The sequence below is a fragment of the Petromyzon marinus genome, chromosome 68 (assembly GCF_048934315.1).
Source record: "Petromyzon marinus isolate PM22_M1 ecotype Great Lakes invasive population chromosome 68, UKy_Petmar_22M1.pri1.0, whole genome shotgun sequence".
Classification (NCBI taxonomy): Eukaryota; Metazoa; Chordata; class Hyperoartia; order Petromyzontiformes; family Petromyzontidae; genus Petromyzon; species Petromyzon marinus.
Window position 1 is genome coordinate 6932592 of NC_133734.1, and position 13517 is coordinate 6946108.

General features: G+C 45.4%; 1 protein-coding gene across 2 annotated transcripts; it reads right to left on the minus strand.

The window, feature by feature from the left end:
- Window positions 1-1864: 1864 nt before the first annotated feature.
- LOC116956991 (uncharacterized) lies at window positions 1865-11466 on the minus strand. 2 transcript variants are annotated; one of them, XR_012930404.1, is made up of 4 exons: window positions 11153-11466; window positions 10801-10864; window positions 3555-6051; window positions 1865-2655 (listed from the first exon to the last, which is right to left on the minus strand). XR_012930404.1 is itself a non-coding variant. In XM_076054875.1 (3 exons), exon 3 carries the CDS (start codon window positions 6021-6023, stop codon window positions 4527-4529), a length of 1497 nt encoding a protein of 498 aa, XP_075910990.1. In that variant the 5' UTR covers window positions 6024-6051; window positions 10801-10864; window positions 11153-11466; the 3' UTR covers window positions 1865-4526. The 2 variants fall into 2 exon arrangements, 1 of the variants encoding a protein (XP_075910990.1); XM_076054875.1 differs by having other exon boundaries at window positions 1865-6051.
- Window positions 11467-13517: the final 2051 nt, after the last annotated feature.

Here is a 13517-nt window from a genome sequence, read left to right on the forward strand (position 1 = left end):
GCTGAGCGGTGACGTCAGAGAGCGGGGTCAGAGTTCAAGTTTGTTGACGCGGCAGTGTTGTGGTGAGCGCTGCGCTCCGCACTCTACCAGCCGAGTTCAATTCCCGCTCGTGGCCTTAACCAGTGACGATTTTCTGAACCGGTCCTGAGCCTCCCCTACGTCGACTCAGCCTCAAACGAGTACCCGGTGCGGTGTGTAAACATCGCCACTAGGGAGACAAAGACGGCCGGGCGTGGTGCCGTCCCACCCTTAATAGGTGCTCGCTAACAGCACTTGCCCCCTTGTCCGTTAAGGCTATACGGGGGATCTTTGTCTTTGGAGCAAGTTTGAGTGGCGTGTAGCCGTGGGAGCTGAACGGGCGCTTGCTGCTACTGACGTCATTGACTACGGTTGGACAGACGCTGATAGACACAGACAGACAAGACAGGCGGACAGACACAGACAAGAGGAACACAAAGACAGATAGAGACGACGTAGACAGAGACACAGGCAGAGAGAGACACAGAGGAGAACAGAGACACAGGCAGAGAGAGATGTTGAATCGAACAAACGTAACTCGTACTTTGTTTTCTTCGGTAAAAAATAAATGAAAACAACTAAATCTAGTTTTCATTTATTTTATTGATTTTCATTAATTTTATTTATTTAATCTTTTACCTGGTGATTTTTTACCTACGTGACTTCATCGAAAAAACCAAACAGTATGAATCCTTGCAGTCACAAAAGCTTCAAATCTAAACTTAACTCGCTCCATTGAAAGAGCTTCCTCGCTCTTTGCCCATCCCCGGAAGTCGTTCTTATTTCTATTAATGTCACTGTGGTGTGTGCGTGTAAGCAGTGGGATATCGATTTACACAGATATGAAACAGATCAGCAGCCAAGACGTCTTTCATACTCTTTGGTTCTTTCGGTAAAGTCACGTAGGTAGAAAAAATAAAAAATAAATCACGACGGTCGTCCTCATCACAAGCGGTCGTCCTCAGGCAAAAACATCCATACGTCGCGGCAGAAGAAACAGTCACGTGAGCTATGACACGTGACATAAGCTGCCCCCCCCCCCCGCAGTTTGCCAGGGGGTGGGCGCCGTGGCATCCGCATTGTAAATGAAGGCAAGGGTGCTGGACGTGCCCGTGCCAGCCCGCGCCGCCAGTGCCACCATCGCCCTGCTTCCGTGCTCTCCACGGAGGTGCCACTCTCTCCACCCCCCCTCCCCCCGTGGCTCGCCCCGCTCAGCCGAGCAGTTTTAATGCGGTGGGCTCACGCGAAATTGATTTCTGTAAGACGAAGGTACTTTGAAAACCCAGTGGCTATACTCTTATACTGGTAGGAACCTCCTGGTTTTACCCAGCCCACAGGGGATTTTTGTCCGTCCGTCTGTCGTGCATCCAAAAATGGAAGGGGTGGGGCTGGGTGGGGAGGGGCTGGTCACCCCGTGGTGCCCTTATAAAACTCAACGTTTAACCTACTCACGCCAGCTTGCGCCCACCCTCAGTCGGGCACATTTATGGAATACACCACGCCGCCGTTGACCCTGGACATTGACCGAGCAACCCAACGTTCCTACCAGCTCCCTCCGCAGGAATGTGTTACAAGCGCACAACTTCATCTATCTGCTGCACTTTCCGTCGTTTTCATGCAGGGGGCGCTGCACAAACGATGGAGCCGCAGAGACAGACGTTCGATTACGTTAGAATCGATCGCAGACGGCAGTCTTCTGGCACGGCCAGCTCTGTGTCACCTTACCTCAATCCCGCAATCCCAAACAGGTGAAAGTCCGCATCGAACCGAAACCCCAGCAAGGCCATCTACTTAATGACGAGAGAAAATTCACACGAAATGTATTATGAATGTAGTCTTTCAGATGTAAAATTATAAGCTTTTAATGAAGAAATACAATTATCTAATTGGAAACAATACTATTCACAGTTGTTTCATTTTAAAACTTTAAAACGGAACATAGGGTGCTTGCGTGAATGCGTCGTTCGTGTGCAATTTTTTTCATGACTTTCCTGGCCCAAGGCCGTAAATGGTTATTCGTGTCGCCGCAGGGGGTCCAGCTTGCTTCAACCCATGGTTGTGAACATCCAGAAGTTAATCAGCAAGGACCATTTCCTGTCCTAGTTTGCCAACATATAAGACGTCACGCAAAATTGTTAGTGTTGTTGTGGAGAATGTATCTACTAGATGTGCTCTGCCTTGTCACTGAATACAAATCTGTAAAAAAATGCATTTCAAATGCACTCTTAAAATTACCTCCCTGCTATGAAGCAGATCAGCAGACATGACATCTTTCATTTATCGATCTCTCCACGAAACAAAGGAATGTTTTACACAAACTATAACTAACACAGCCTTCTGGGAGTGCATCATTGATTCAGTGCAAGCCACCTGTGGACCCTTATTGGTGGACAGCGTCTCAACAGCAGTCGGGCTTGCTTCAACCCATGGTTACGGACATCCAGACGTTAATCAGCAAGGAACATTTCTAGTCCTCGTTCGACAAAATCTACATCAACGCATAATACAGAATTATAATTCGTGTTGTAGAGAATGTATCTCCTATATGTAACTTTTAAGTGGTATGCCTTGTAACTGAATTATCAGAGTGTGCTCCCCATTTCAAAGACAATGAGTTTCTCCAGAGGAAGATGCTTGCTGAAAACACAAAAAATACAACAGGTCTCACCTGAGTTATCTGTACAGATGACTTCCAAAACACACACTTTGTCCAAACATCACTTATTCAATGTTTGACCCTTCTAGACAAAATGTTACATGTACGCACACAATCAGACACGTATTAATTCTAAATTATTGACAGGCATATTAACAAAATTTAATTACTGCACTGAAATATACTGCATCAGGTTACATCGTATTAACAAGAAGCTATACTATTTGGCTCTTTCGGTAAAGTCACGTAAATAGAAATATCACGTTTCGAACACAACACAAGCATCGGTCATCAGGCAATCATGTTGTCTACAAGGCTCCAATCAGATGTGGACATTTCATCTATTAATGTCAAGTGTGAGTAAAAGCGATTGGTATTACAAGCTAATCACTCAGCTATTTCAATGTTAAATTATCCTGTTTGATTTGTACTAGGTGCCGCTGTAGATGTGTAGGCTTTGACTTTAACATAGCTATTTCTATGACCAGTAACAAGCTAATCCCTCAGTTATTTCAATGTTAAATTCTCCTATTTGATTTGTACTAGGTGCCTCTGTGGATGTGTAGCCTTTGACTTCAACATAGCGATTTCTATGACCAGTCACAAGCTAATCACTCAGCTATTTCAATGCTAAATTTTCCTGTTTAATATGTAAACCCCTTTGTCAAGGTGCCTCACTTTTCTAAACCAGCTTAAAAGACGCTACGAATCTTAACGTTCATTGAAGCTCTGTCGTCCTGACAGGTCTATTCCTTTCACCTGAAGGCCACTTGTGTTGTGGCCGAAACATCGTGAGAATTTTGTGTTATTCTATTTTATTAGTTTATTATTTTATTCTCATTCTACGTTACTTTACGGAAAGAACCAAAGAAGATATTACCTTGTTGTCGTGGCATCTCTTCAGAAAGGTCAGAGACTCGATCATGTGAGCCTTCTTGTTTCACAGTATGTTAACAGCTCTAACAGATGTGTGGAAACCCTCCCCGTAGAGGCAGTTCAATCTTGATTTGAAGCCTTCGTGACTGCAGGAATCCACTCCTAATTTAACAAGCTATTTTTTAAAAAGTATGCACCATCTGCTTAACAGTGTACGTACAATATATTATTGCGTCATTCAAAACGAGTAGGCCATTGCATGCTGGCATCTCGGTCAAAATTTAGCAAGTTCTAAACATTACCTAAAAATGACATAGCTGAGATAACACATCAATCATCGCCCCCTGCTGACAGGCTCTTGTCCACATGCAGGACGGTGCAGGGCCACCACCTTGTGCCACACAGAGGCAGCTGCTACTTGGGGATGCTCTTCGAGTGTTTGAGACGAGATACGATACAAAACTCTGAATTGCCGAGGCGATTAAGCAAGCACCATATAAATGCAATTATTAGAACAGTGAATGCTTGCGATCTTTTACCCTTTTATCTGGCACAAAAACTGATACCTTTATACAAGCAATCATGTTTGCACTAACCACAATACAAGCAGTCAAAATGCAAACAATAAAGACAACTCTGATGTTATGTACCGTCCTTGAATTTGATTGGTCCACACCCAAGACGGCTTTTCTTAGAGTCTAGTCTCCACTGGTATTGGACCAAGATGACGCCAAAAGGCGTCATCTTGTATAAAGGTATCAGTTTTTGTGCCAGATAAAAGGGTAAAAACCTATTACTATATCTTGTTACTGGCAAAGGAGGTCTCAATGCTTGGGAGCTTATTGGCTCTCGCTCCACAAAGACTGGCCGCTCTTACCCTGCAGGTTGAACCTCGGAATTGAGTGTTCAACTTCACATTCTTGTCATTCAAGGCCTGTGACAAAGGTGCATCTATTGGAGCGCCATCGTCTCAAGCTTACACATCTACCGGGTCTCCATTTGACTTTGTATTGTCTCGGAAGTCCACCCAGACTTCCACTTCCACAAACTGCTGGGAGTTGCTTTGCTCTGCCTCGCAGTCAGAATTCTCCTCCTGCTTCACGTTGCCTCCATCGATGTGAAGGTTCGATTTTGGAGTCGAATCTTCATCTTCACATTTTTCCTTCACTTCTTCGCTCTTCACCATCACTTCTTCACATTTCACCTTCACCTCTTCATATTTCACCTCGACACCTTTAAAAGTGTCCAAGCTGGGATTTTCTTCCGGTTCTTGTTTCATGAGGGATGGGCTCATTGCGGCACTTTGACTTTCACAAGCTGATTTCAGATTCCACTCCTTGTAGATTTTCTGATGCTTGTGTGTTCTCTGGTGGGCATGAAGATTTGATGAAAGTGTAAATGCCTTCCCGCATGGAGTGCACCTGAAGGGTTTCTCTCCCGTGTGTGTTCTCTGGTGTGCTACAAGAGGAGATGAATGTGCAAACGCCTTCCCACACACACTGCACTTGAAGGGTTTCTCTCCCGTGTGTGATCTCTGGTGTGCTGCAAAAGCAGATGCATGTGCAAAAGCCTTCCCACACACACGGCACATGAAGGGTTTCTCTCCCGTGTGTGTTCTCTGGTGTGCTATAAGAGAAGATGACTGTGCAACCGCCTTCCCACACACAGTGCACATGAAGGGTTTCTCTCCCGTGTGTGTTCTCTGGTGTGCTACAAGAGCAGATGAATTTGCAAACGCCTTCCCACACACACTGCACTTGAAGGGTTTCTCTCCCGTGTGTGTTCTCTGGTGTGCTGCAAAAGGAGATGCATGTGCAAACACCTTCCCACACACACTACACATGAAGGGTTTCTCTCCCGTGTGTGTTCTCTGGTGTGCCATAAGAGAAGATAAATGTGCAACCGCCTTCCCACACACAGTGCACATGAAGGGTTTCTCTCCTGTGTGTGTTCTTTGATGTGCTACAAGATTAGATGAATGTGCAAACGCCTTCCCACACACACTGCACTTGAAGGGTTTCTCTCCTGTGTGAGTTCTCTGGTGTATTACAAGATTGTATGAATCTGAAAACGCCATACCGCACAGAGTGCACTTGAAGGGTTTCTCTCCTGTGTGTGTTCTCTGGTGTTTTTTAAGAACAGTTGACTTTGAAAATGCCTTCCCACACACACTGCACTTGAAGGGTTTCTCTCCCATGTGTGTTCTCTGGTGGGCCTGAAGAACTGATGGCCGTGCAAATGCCTTGTCACACACAGTGCACTTGAAAGGTTTCTCTCCTGTATGTGTTCTCTGGTGGGCCTGAAGAACTGATGGCCGTGCAAATGCCTTGTCACACACAGTGCACTTGAAAGGTTTCTCTACTTTGTGTGTTCTCTGGTGCTGTGTAAAATTTCCAGTATGATCCATGCTGTTTGCACACTGGTCCCAATGTTGCCTTTTTGCACCGAGCTGCGCCGAGTGCCTTTGCTCCATCAGACCAATTCTGCAGACGAAGCGACAGCTGCAGACAGAAAAAAAATGACATCCAAACCATCTACACATCAGTATCGAGGCACAGAGGAATGCATATATACAGTAACACATGACTTACATGTCTATACTTATTAATATATTCATAATGTAGTGAAAAAGTTTCCCAAATTCATCACACAGGCTGTGATTGCACACAATGAGAGGGCACATTGTCACACATATGCCTGGAAGCCCTATTATCTTCAAAATGAATGTTAACCCAAAACTCCGAGCACACAATTTCGGCTGTCTGGCTAAAAACGTAATATTTATAAAAGCTAAATTCAGCTGACGTAGCAAAGGGCGTTGAAAAAAATATTTGTGTTATGCAGAAATGCATAAATTAACATTCAATCGCAACTTAGAGGTGTGAAATCAGGCTCAGATTTCCTTGAATGCTGGGATGAACAGTTCTGACTTCAGCTGCACGTGTGCTGTGATAACTTCCTGACTCCATTCTTACAAAGAGTTCAAGAGGAAAACAAAAATAAACTCCTCTTTAGATTTCACCTCCGTGCTAAATAGAGTTAACAGATACTCTTTGGTTCTTTCGGTAAAGTCACGAAGGTATAAAATAAAATAAATCACAACGTTTCAGGCGCAACACAAGCGTCCATCATGAGGTGGGATGGGTGCTTGTGTTGCACCCGAAACATTGTTTTTTATTTTATTTTCTACCTACGTGACTTTACCGAAAGAACCAAAGAGTATGGATTCCTGCAGTCACGAAAGCTTCAAATCAAGATAGAGTTAATAGACTTTACTACAAATACAAACTTGACACTGTCACACACTCAGAGGCAGAGCCAAGATGTTCAGGTGGGGGGGGGGGGGGGCAACCCCTCCAGCAATGAAAAATGATAGTTGTTAGTAAGGAGTTGTTAGTAAGGAGTTGTTAGTAAGTAAGGGCTTGTCCCTTGCTTTGTATTCGACGCGTGTGATCGGCATCGTGCTCGCTGAAGGTGTTTGCCTTCAGGGAAGTCGTGTACTGTATACGCAACTACGCACACTTCTGTGAGTCGCTTGCAACTGGTTTACCGTTAATTATTGCCAATTATGGACTCGGACTGTTGTCCTATCATCTCATAGAGTCCCTGGCACGTAATAATATGCCACACGGTGGCAGTGGGGGGGGGGTCGTAAAATTCCAATTTATCTTAATACTAGCTGTACTACCCGACTTCGCCCGGGACTTGGATTCACTACACCCGGCCGCCTTTGTCTCCCCAGTGGCGATGTTCACACCACACCAGTTACTCGTTTGAGGCTGAGTCGACCTAGTGGAGGCCCAGAATCGGTTCAAATAATCGTCACCGGGTGGTGGCCATGAGCGGGAATCGAACTAGGGTCGCCGGGTTTGTAGCGAGGCGTGCTAACCGCTTCACGACAATGCGTTACGCTTCCACATGCGAGGGTCACGTGACAGATTTGACGTCACAGCTCACTTGCCGTGCAAAAAACTACATGCATGATTGAGCTCCCCCTCCCTAAAAAAAGTCTATTTTTATAATTTTTGCATGGTGTACAGTCTGGAAAGTACCCACACGGCAAATTTAAAGTGTGTTGCATGTCGGAAAGTACGCTAAACATTTTGAACAGACACACATTTTCACAACTTTGTCTTTTATATATATGGAGATTCGTTCATGAGGCTATCCACATATACAAGCACAGAGACAATTTCAACCGAGAAGATGGATTCTATCTTAGCAATCATTGGAAAGATTTGATAAATCATTTCAGTTCTTAATTGATTGTTCACGCTTACAGTGGCTTTCAGACAGCATACATTATAAAAAATTTCGTCTCCCCCCTCCTCTTTTCAAAAAAATAGATGGACTAGTCCTGGGCAAACTGCCAAATCGCTGCGCGTGACGCCAACGTTTTTTATAAATAAATAAATGTGCCGTTTAAAAATAAATTTATGCAAACCAACACACCTGATGATGACCGTTTGAGTTATGGTCGAAACGTCGTGAGAATTTTTTATTGTTTTATATATATATTGTTATTTTGTTGTTTCTCTTCAACGTGACTTTACCGAAAAAACTAAGAATATGAATTACTGCAGTCACGAAAGCTTTAAATCAAAATTTAATCGCCTCTACGGGGAGGGTTTTCACATAACTTTAAGATCCTTCAACAAACTCCGGGATAAGAAAGCTCAGCTGATCGAGTCTCTCACCTTCCTGAAGAGATGCCGCGACTCTGGGGTAATACCAATCGCATTTACACTGACCTCTGCTGCTGTAACTTCTTCTAATGCGAAACGAATTCTTTTCAAAACTAGCTTAGCTCTTATCTCAGAAAAAATCGGACTTATACGCACAGAACTAGATCAGTTAGACAAGACACTCTACAAATCACACTTATCATTGACGGCAATAATGTCCACATCGGATTGGGAACATGTAGACAATATGACTGCCTCTTCAGCTGCTACTATGTCGACCAAATGTAAGGAAAACCTGATTTCCAAATTTAACCTCCTCTTCAACAAAAGACCGGACCCACACACCAAAAAGTTAGACGTTAATAAAGTCGTAATTAATCGCAGTAACAGTTCTATTTCCGATGGTCTGAAATCCGTTTTAGCTAAAGGTCTAAACTTTGCAGTCACACCTAAACACATACCAGTTAATGATATAATTGCCCAAGTAGACGTTGCTCTCAGTGGCCTGGGTCACATCGCTGCAGACGTAGCAAGATCTGAAATCGCTGCAACCCTCAAAAACGCTAAGATGCCAGCTAGCAACCTCAGCAAAGATGAGCGTTTTGAATTATATAAATTAAAAAAGAGGAATGATATTGTAGTTCTCTCAGCTGACAAAGGCAATGCTACTGTCATCATGGATAAAATAGAATACAACAACAAAATTAAAGAATTACTCGACGATGGTAGTTATACAAAAATAAAAAGAGATCCCACCAACAGCCTCGTCACACAAACCAACAAAATAATTTCTGATTCAACCGCATTAATTGATCAATCTAAACAGTTTTCGTTGAAACCTGCTGCCAGGCCACCAAGATTATACGGCTTACCAAAAATACATAAAGTTGATACACCTCTTCGTCCCATAGTCTCTACTATCAGCTCCCCCACCTACAAACTAGCTCGTTTTTTGTCTGAAATCCTGCGTCCTTTCACTGGAAAGACCACCTCTGCGGTACAAAATTCTACTCACCTGGTATCAACAATCAAGGGTATTTCCCTGTCCCCAGACGACCTGCTTGTCAGTTTTGATGTAGTTTCCTTATTCACCAAGGTTCCTGTACCTGACACCATTGCAATCATTGAAGACTTGGTTCATCAAGGACTAAACACTGAGGTACCCCCCCTGGTGAGACACTGTTTAACCAATACATACTTCACTTGGAATGGAACTTTCTACAAACAAACTGAGGGCACCCCAATGGGCTCCCCCCTTTCTCCAGTTATAGCTAACATTTTCATGGAGAAATTTGAGACTGACGCCATCCAGACTGCCACTCTGCGCCCAACCTTATGGAAGAGGTACGTGGATGACACTTTTGTCATCTGGCCACATGGCCGGCCTGCTCTAGACCAATTCTTCGACCACATCAATTCCATACACCCAGCCATCAGATTTACCATGGAAGTCGAAATAGATGGCAAGATACCTTTTTTGGATGTCCTAATTAAAAAGAGACCTGATGGTTCAATGAGCCACTCTGTCTACAGGAAAGCTACCCATACGGATGCTTATCTGAAACCGGATTCCCACCACCATCCATCACAGAAGAATTCTCTCATCAAGACTCTGTATCATAGAGCCCAATGCATATCCGACCAGGAACACATAAGCAGTGAACTCAAGCACGTACACCAAGCTCTTAGGGCTAATGGTTACTCCGACTATACAATTCACAAAGCTATCACTCAAACCATGAAGAAGAACCCTCTTGAGGAGCCTTTCAAAACCATCACTTTACCCTACATTGCTGGGATCACAAAAAAAATCTCCAAAATCTTGAATAAACACAAGATCCAGGTCCGTTTCAACACATTACATAAAATCCGTGATCTGGTTCCGTCTGTAAAAGATGTGATTCCGGACATACAATACCCTGGTGTCTACAAACTAAGTTGCCTCTGTGGTAGTAGTTACATTGGAGAAACCAAACGCCATGTCTCGGACCGCATTCGTGAACATAAAGCAGACCTTAAACACGGTAGGACCAACACCTCGGCCGTAGCAGATCATTGTTCTAATTCAGTAGGCTCACATGCCATTGACTTTTCCAAGACGGAGGTTCTTTGTAAGCCATCTGGCTTCCATGAGAGATTCGTTCATGAGGCTATCCACATATACAAGCACAGAGACAATTTCAACCGAGAAGATGGATTCTATCTTAGCAATCATTGGAAAGATTTGATAAATCATTTCAGTTCTTAATTGATTGTTCACGCTTACAGTGGCTTTCAGACAGCATACATTATAAAAAATTTCGTCTCCCCCCTCCTCTTTTTAAAAAAATAGATGGACTAGTCCTGGGCAAACTGCCAAATCGCTGCGCGTGACGCCAACGTTTTTTTATAAATAAATAAATGTGCCGTTTAAAAATAAATTTATGCAAACCAACACACCTGATGATGACCGTTTGAGTTATGGTCGAAACGTCGTGAGAATTTTTTATTGTTTTATATATATTTTGTTATTTTGTTGTTTCTCTTCAACGTGACTTTACCGAAAAAACTAAGAATAAGCCTCACCTTGTTGTTGTGGGCAGGCCGCTTCTGAAAACAAGAGCGATATAGCAGCTCAAGCGGGCTCGGCCTGGTAAAAAAATGAAAAAAATTGTGTGAATATTTAAAATAAAACAAAGTTACAAAGTGGCGAGCCAGGTGAAGACAAATTAAAATTAGGCAAGATAATTGAAGCAAACGCGATCAGGCGAGGGCAGGAGGCAAGGCCCCGCGTTGTAAATTTCCAACCGGGACATCGCTTCCATGCTCGCTGCTACTCAATTGACATCCCTACGAGAGAAAGAGCGAGGCTCTACCTCGGTAAACAACAACCACCATCACAACAACCACAATCACCACCGCGATGAGAATTTCTCACCTCCGATTTCAGTGCACGGACGGAGCGGCAGATTCCTGTTACCTCGCGACGTCACGCGCCAGCAGCTGACATGACGTCACTTGTGAGGTACGATAACACTCCCACAATGAACGGCTCCGTACGTGAATAAATTATTCTAGATTTGAAGTTTTCGTGACTGCAATGATCCATACTCTTTGGTTCTTTAGGTAAAGTCACGTAGGCAAAACAAATATTGTATTTATTATTTTGTTTACCTACGTAACTTTATCTAAAGAACCAGAGTATGAATAAATTATGTTAATGAACCTGGCCCATATGTCGAGGGATGGTGCGTGGGTGCTGAACCCGTCGCCTCGGCTTTCACGAAGACATTATGTTAATAAGCCGCCAGTCACTGGGCGTGGCTTTGCCCAAATAAGGATTGCACTGGAACAGACATCGGAAGCGGCCTAGCGGAGGTGACGTCACGCTCAAGAGCTCGGGGGTGGGCGAATACCGTGGTGACATGATGTCACTAGCGAGGCACACCTCCCCGTTGCGTTTGACGCCAATGAGGTCATGCTGAGCAGTGACGTCAGAGAGCGGGGTCAGAATTCAAGTTTGTTGACGCGGCAGTGTCGTGGTGAGCGCTGCGCTCCGCACTCTACCAGCCGAGTTCAATTCCCGCTCGTGCCCTTAACCAGTGACGATTTTCTGAACCGGTCCTGAGCCTCCCCTACGTCGACTCAGCCTCAAACGAGTACCCGGTGCGGTGTGTAAACATCGCCACTAGGGAGACAAAGGCGGCCGGGCGTGGTGCTGGGGACCCACCCCCTCGTGTGCCGTCCCACCCTTAATAGGTGCTCGCTAACAGCACTTGCCCCAACATTCTGTCCAGGCTATACGGGGGATCTTTGTGTTGGGAGCAAGTTTGAGTGGCGTGTAGCCGTAGGAGTTGAACGGGCGCCTGCTGCTACTGACAGTCGTTGACTACGGTTGGACAGACGCTGATAGACACACACAGACAGACAAGACAGGCGGACAGACAAGAGGAACACAGAGACAGAGAGAGACGACATAGACAGAGACACAACAACCGCCATTCGCCACTAAGTGGCGGTGACGTCACCACGACGCTTGTGCCAGGCCATGTGCACCTTGAGGCCACGTGAAGTGTTGTACGCCCGCTGGCAGGTCACGGGGCAGACCCAAGTGCCTCGGGTCGACTAAGATGACTGGCTGATGCACCACCTGTGCCCCCTACTGTGCCAACCTGCTGTGCTTTAGCCACCCGGCGCTCTGCTCGTTGTTGTGAGCGTCGCTCCTCCGCCCTCCGTTGTTGTTGGAGGGCGACTGCCTCCAACTGCCTAGTAGCGTCCTTCACGAGCCTCCTCCACAGAGGCCGATCTTGACACCGCTGGTACCAGTCATCAGCAAGTCCACTCAGCTCCACGTCCTCCTGTACCACATCACTCCATCTCTTCTCTAGCCTGTGCCGCGCCCGTTTAGCCCCCTCGATCCGGCCGAACAAAAGCTGTTTCGGCATGCGGTGGCTGGGCATGCGGACTACATGACCCAGCCAACGTAGCCTTGCCCGCCGGAGGAGCTCAACGATGGGACCTTGCCCAGATCTTTCAAAGATTCGTGAGCTCCTCACACAGTCCAGCCTGGTTAAACCCAGGATGGATCGTAGGCAAGCGAGCCTAAATGTTTCTAACCGGCGAAGATGTTTCATTAGGGGGGTCCACGTTTCGCAAGCGTAGAGAAGGGAGGGAATGACCGTGGCCGAGAAGACCTGAAGCTTAGTGCGGAGTGACAGACCAGGTAGCTTCCACACAGCGTTACGCAACCGATGAAAAGATATTGCCGCTCGACTGATTCGGAGTGAGACCTCTGCTGTTAAACTGGAGCCAGTCATAAGCACACTGCCCAGGTATGGGAAACTCTTCACTCTCTCCACAACTGCCCCATCACCGATTGGGAATTGTTGGGTGTCCGATGGTACAAAATACCCAGGCAGGTGCTTAGTTTTGGTGGGGCTGATGGTAAGGCCCCATCTCTTAGTGGCACGCTCCAGAGACACAGGCAGAGAGAGACACACAGAGGCGAACAGAGACACAGGCAGAAATGGAGATGTTGAATCGAACAAACGTAACTCGTACTAAAGCTTTCGTGACTGCAATGATTCATCTTCTTTGGTTCTTTCGGTAAAGTCACGTAGAATGATAATAAAATAATAAATTGATAAAATAACACAATAATATTCTCACGACGTTTCGGCCACAACACAAGCGGCCTTCATCAGGTGAAGGGGGCGAGACTGTCTGGTAGGACAGCGCTGGAGTGAAAGAGCCACGTTCAGATACGGCCTTCAAGAACCAAAGAAGATGAATCATTGCAGTCA

Excerpts from the sequence above, each read along its gene's own strand:
- LOC116956991 (XM_076054875.1), bottom strand. The coding sequence starts at position 6,023 with ATGGAGCAAAGGCACTCGGCGCAGCTCGGTGCAAAAAGGCAACATTGG.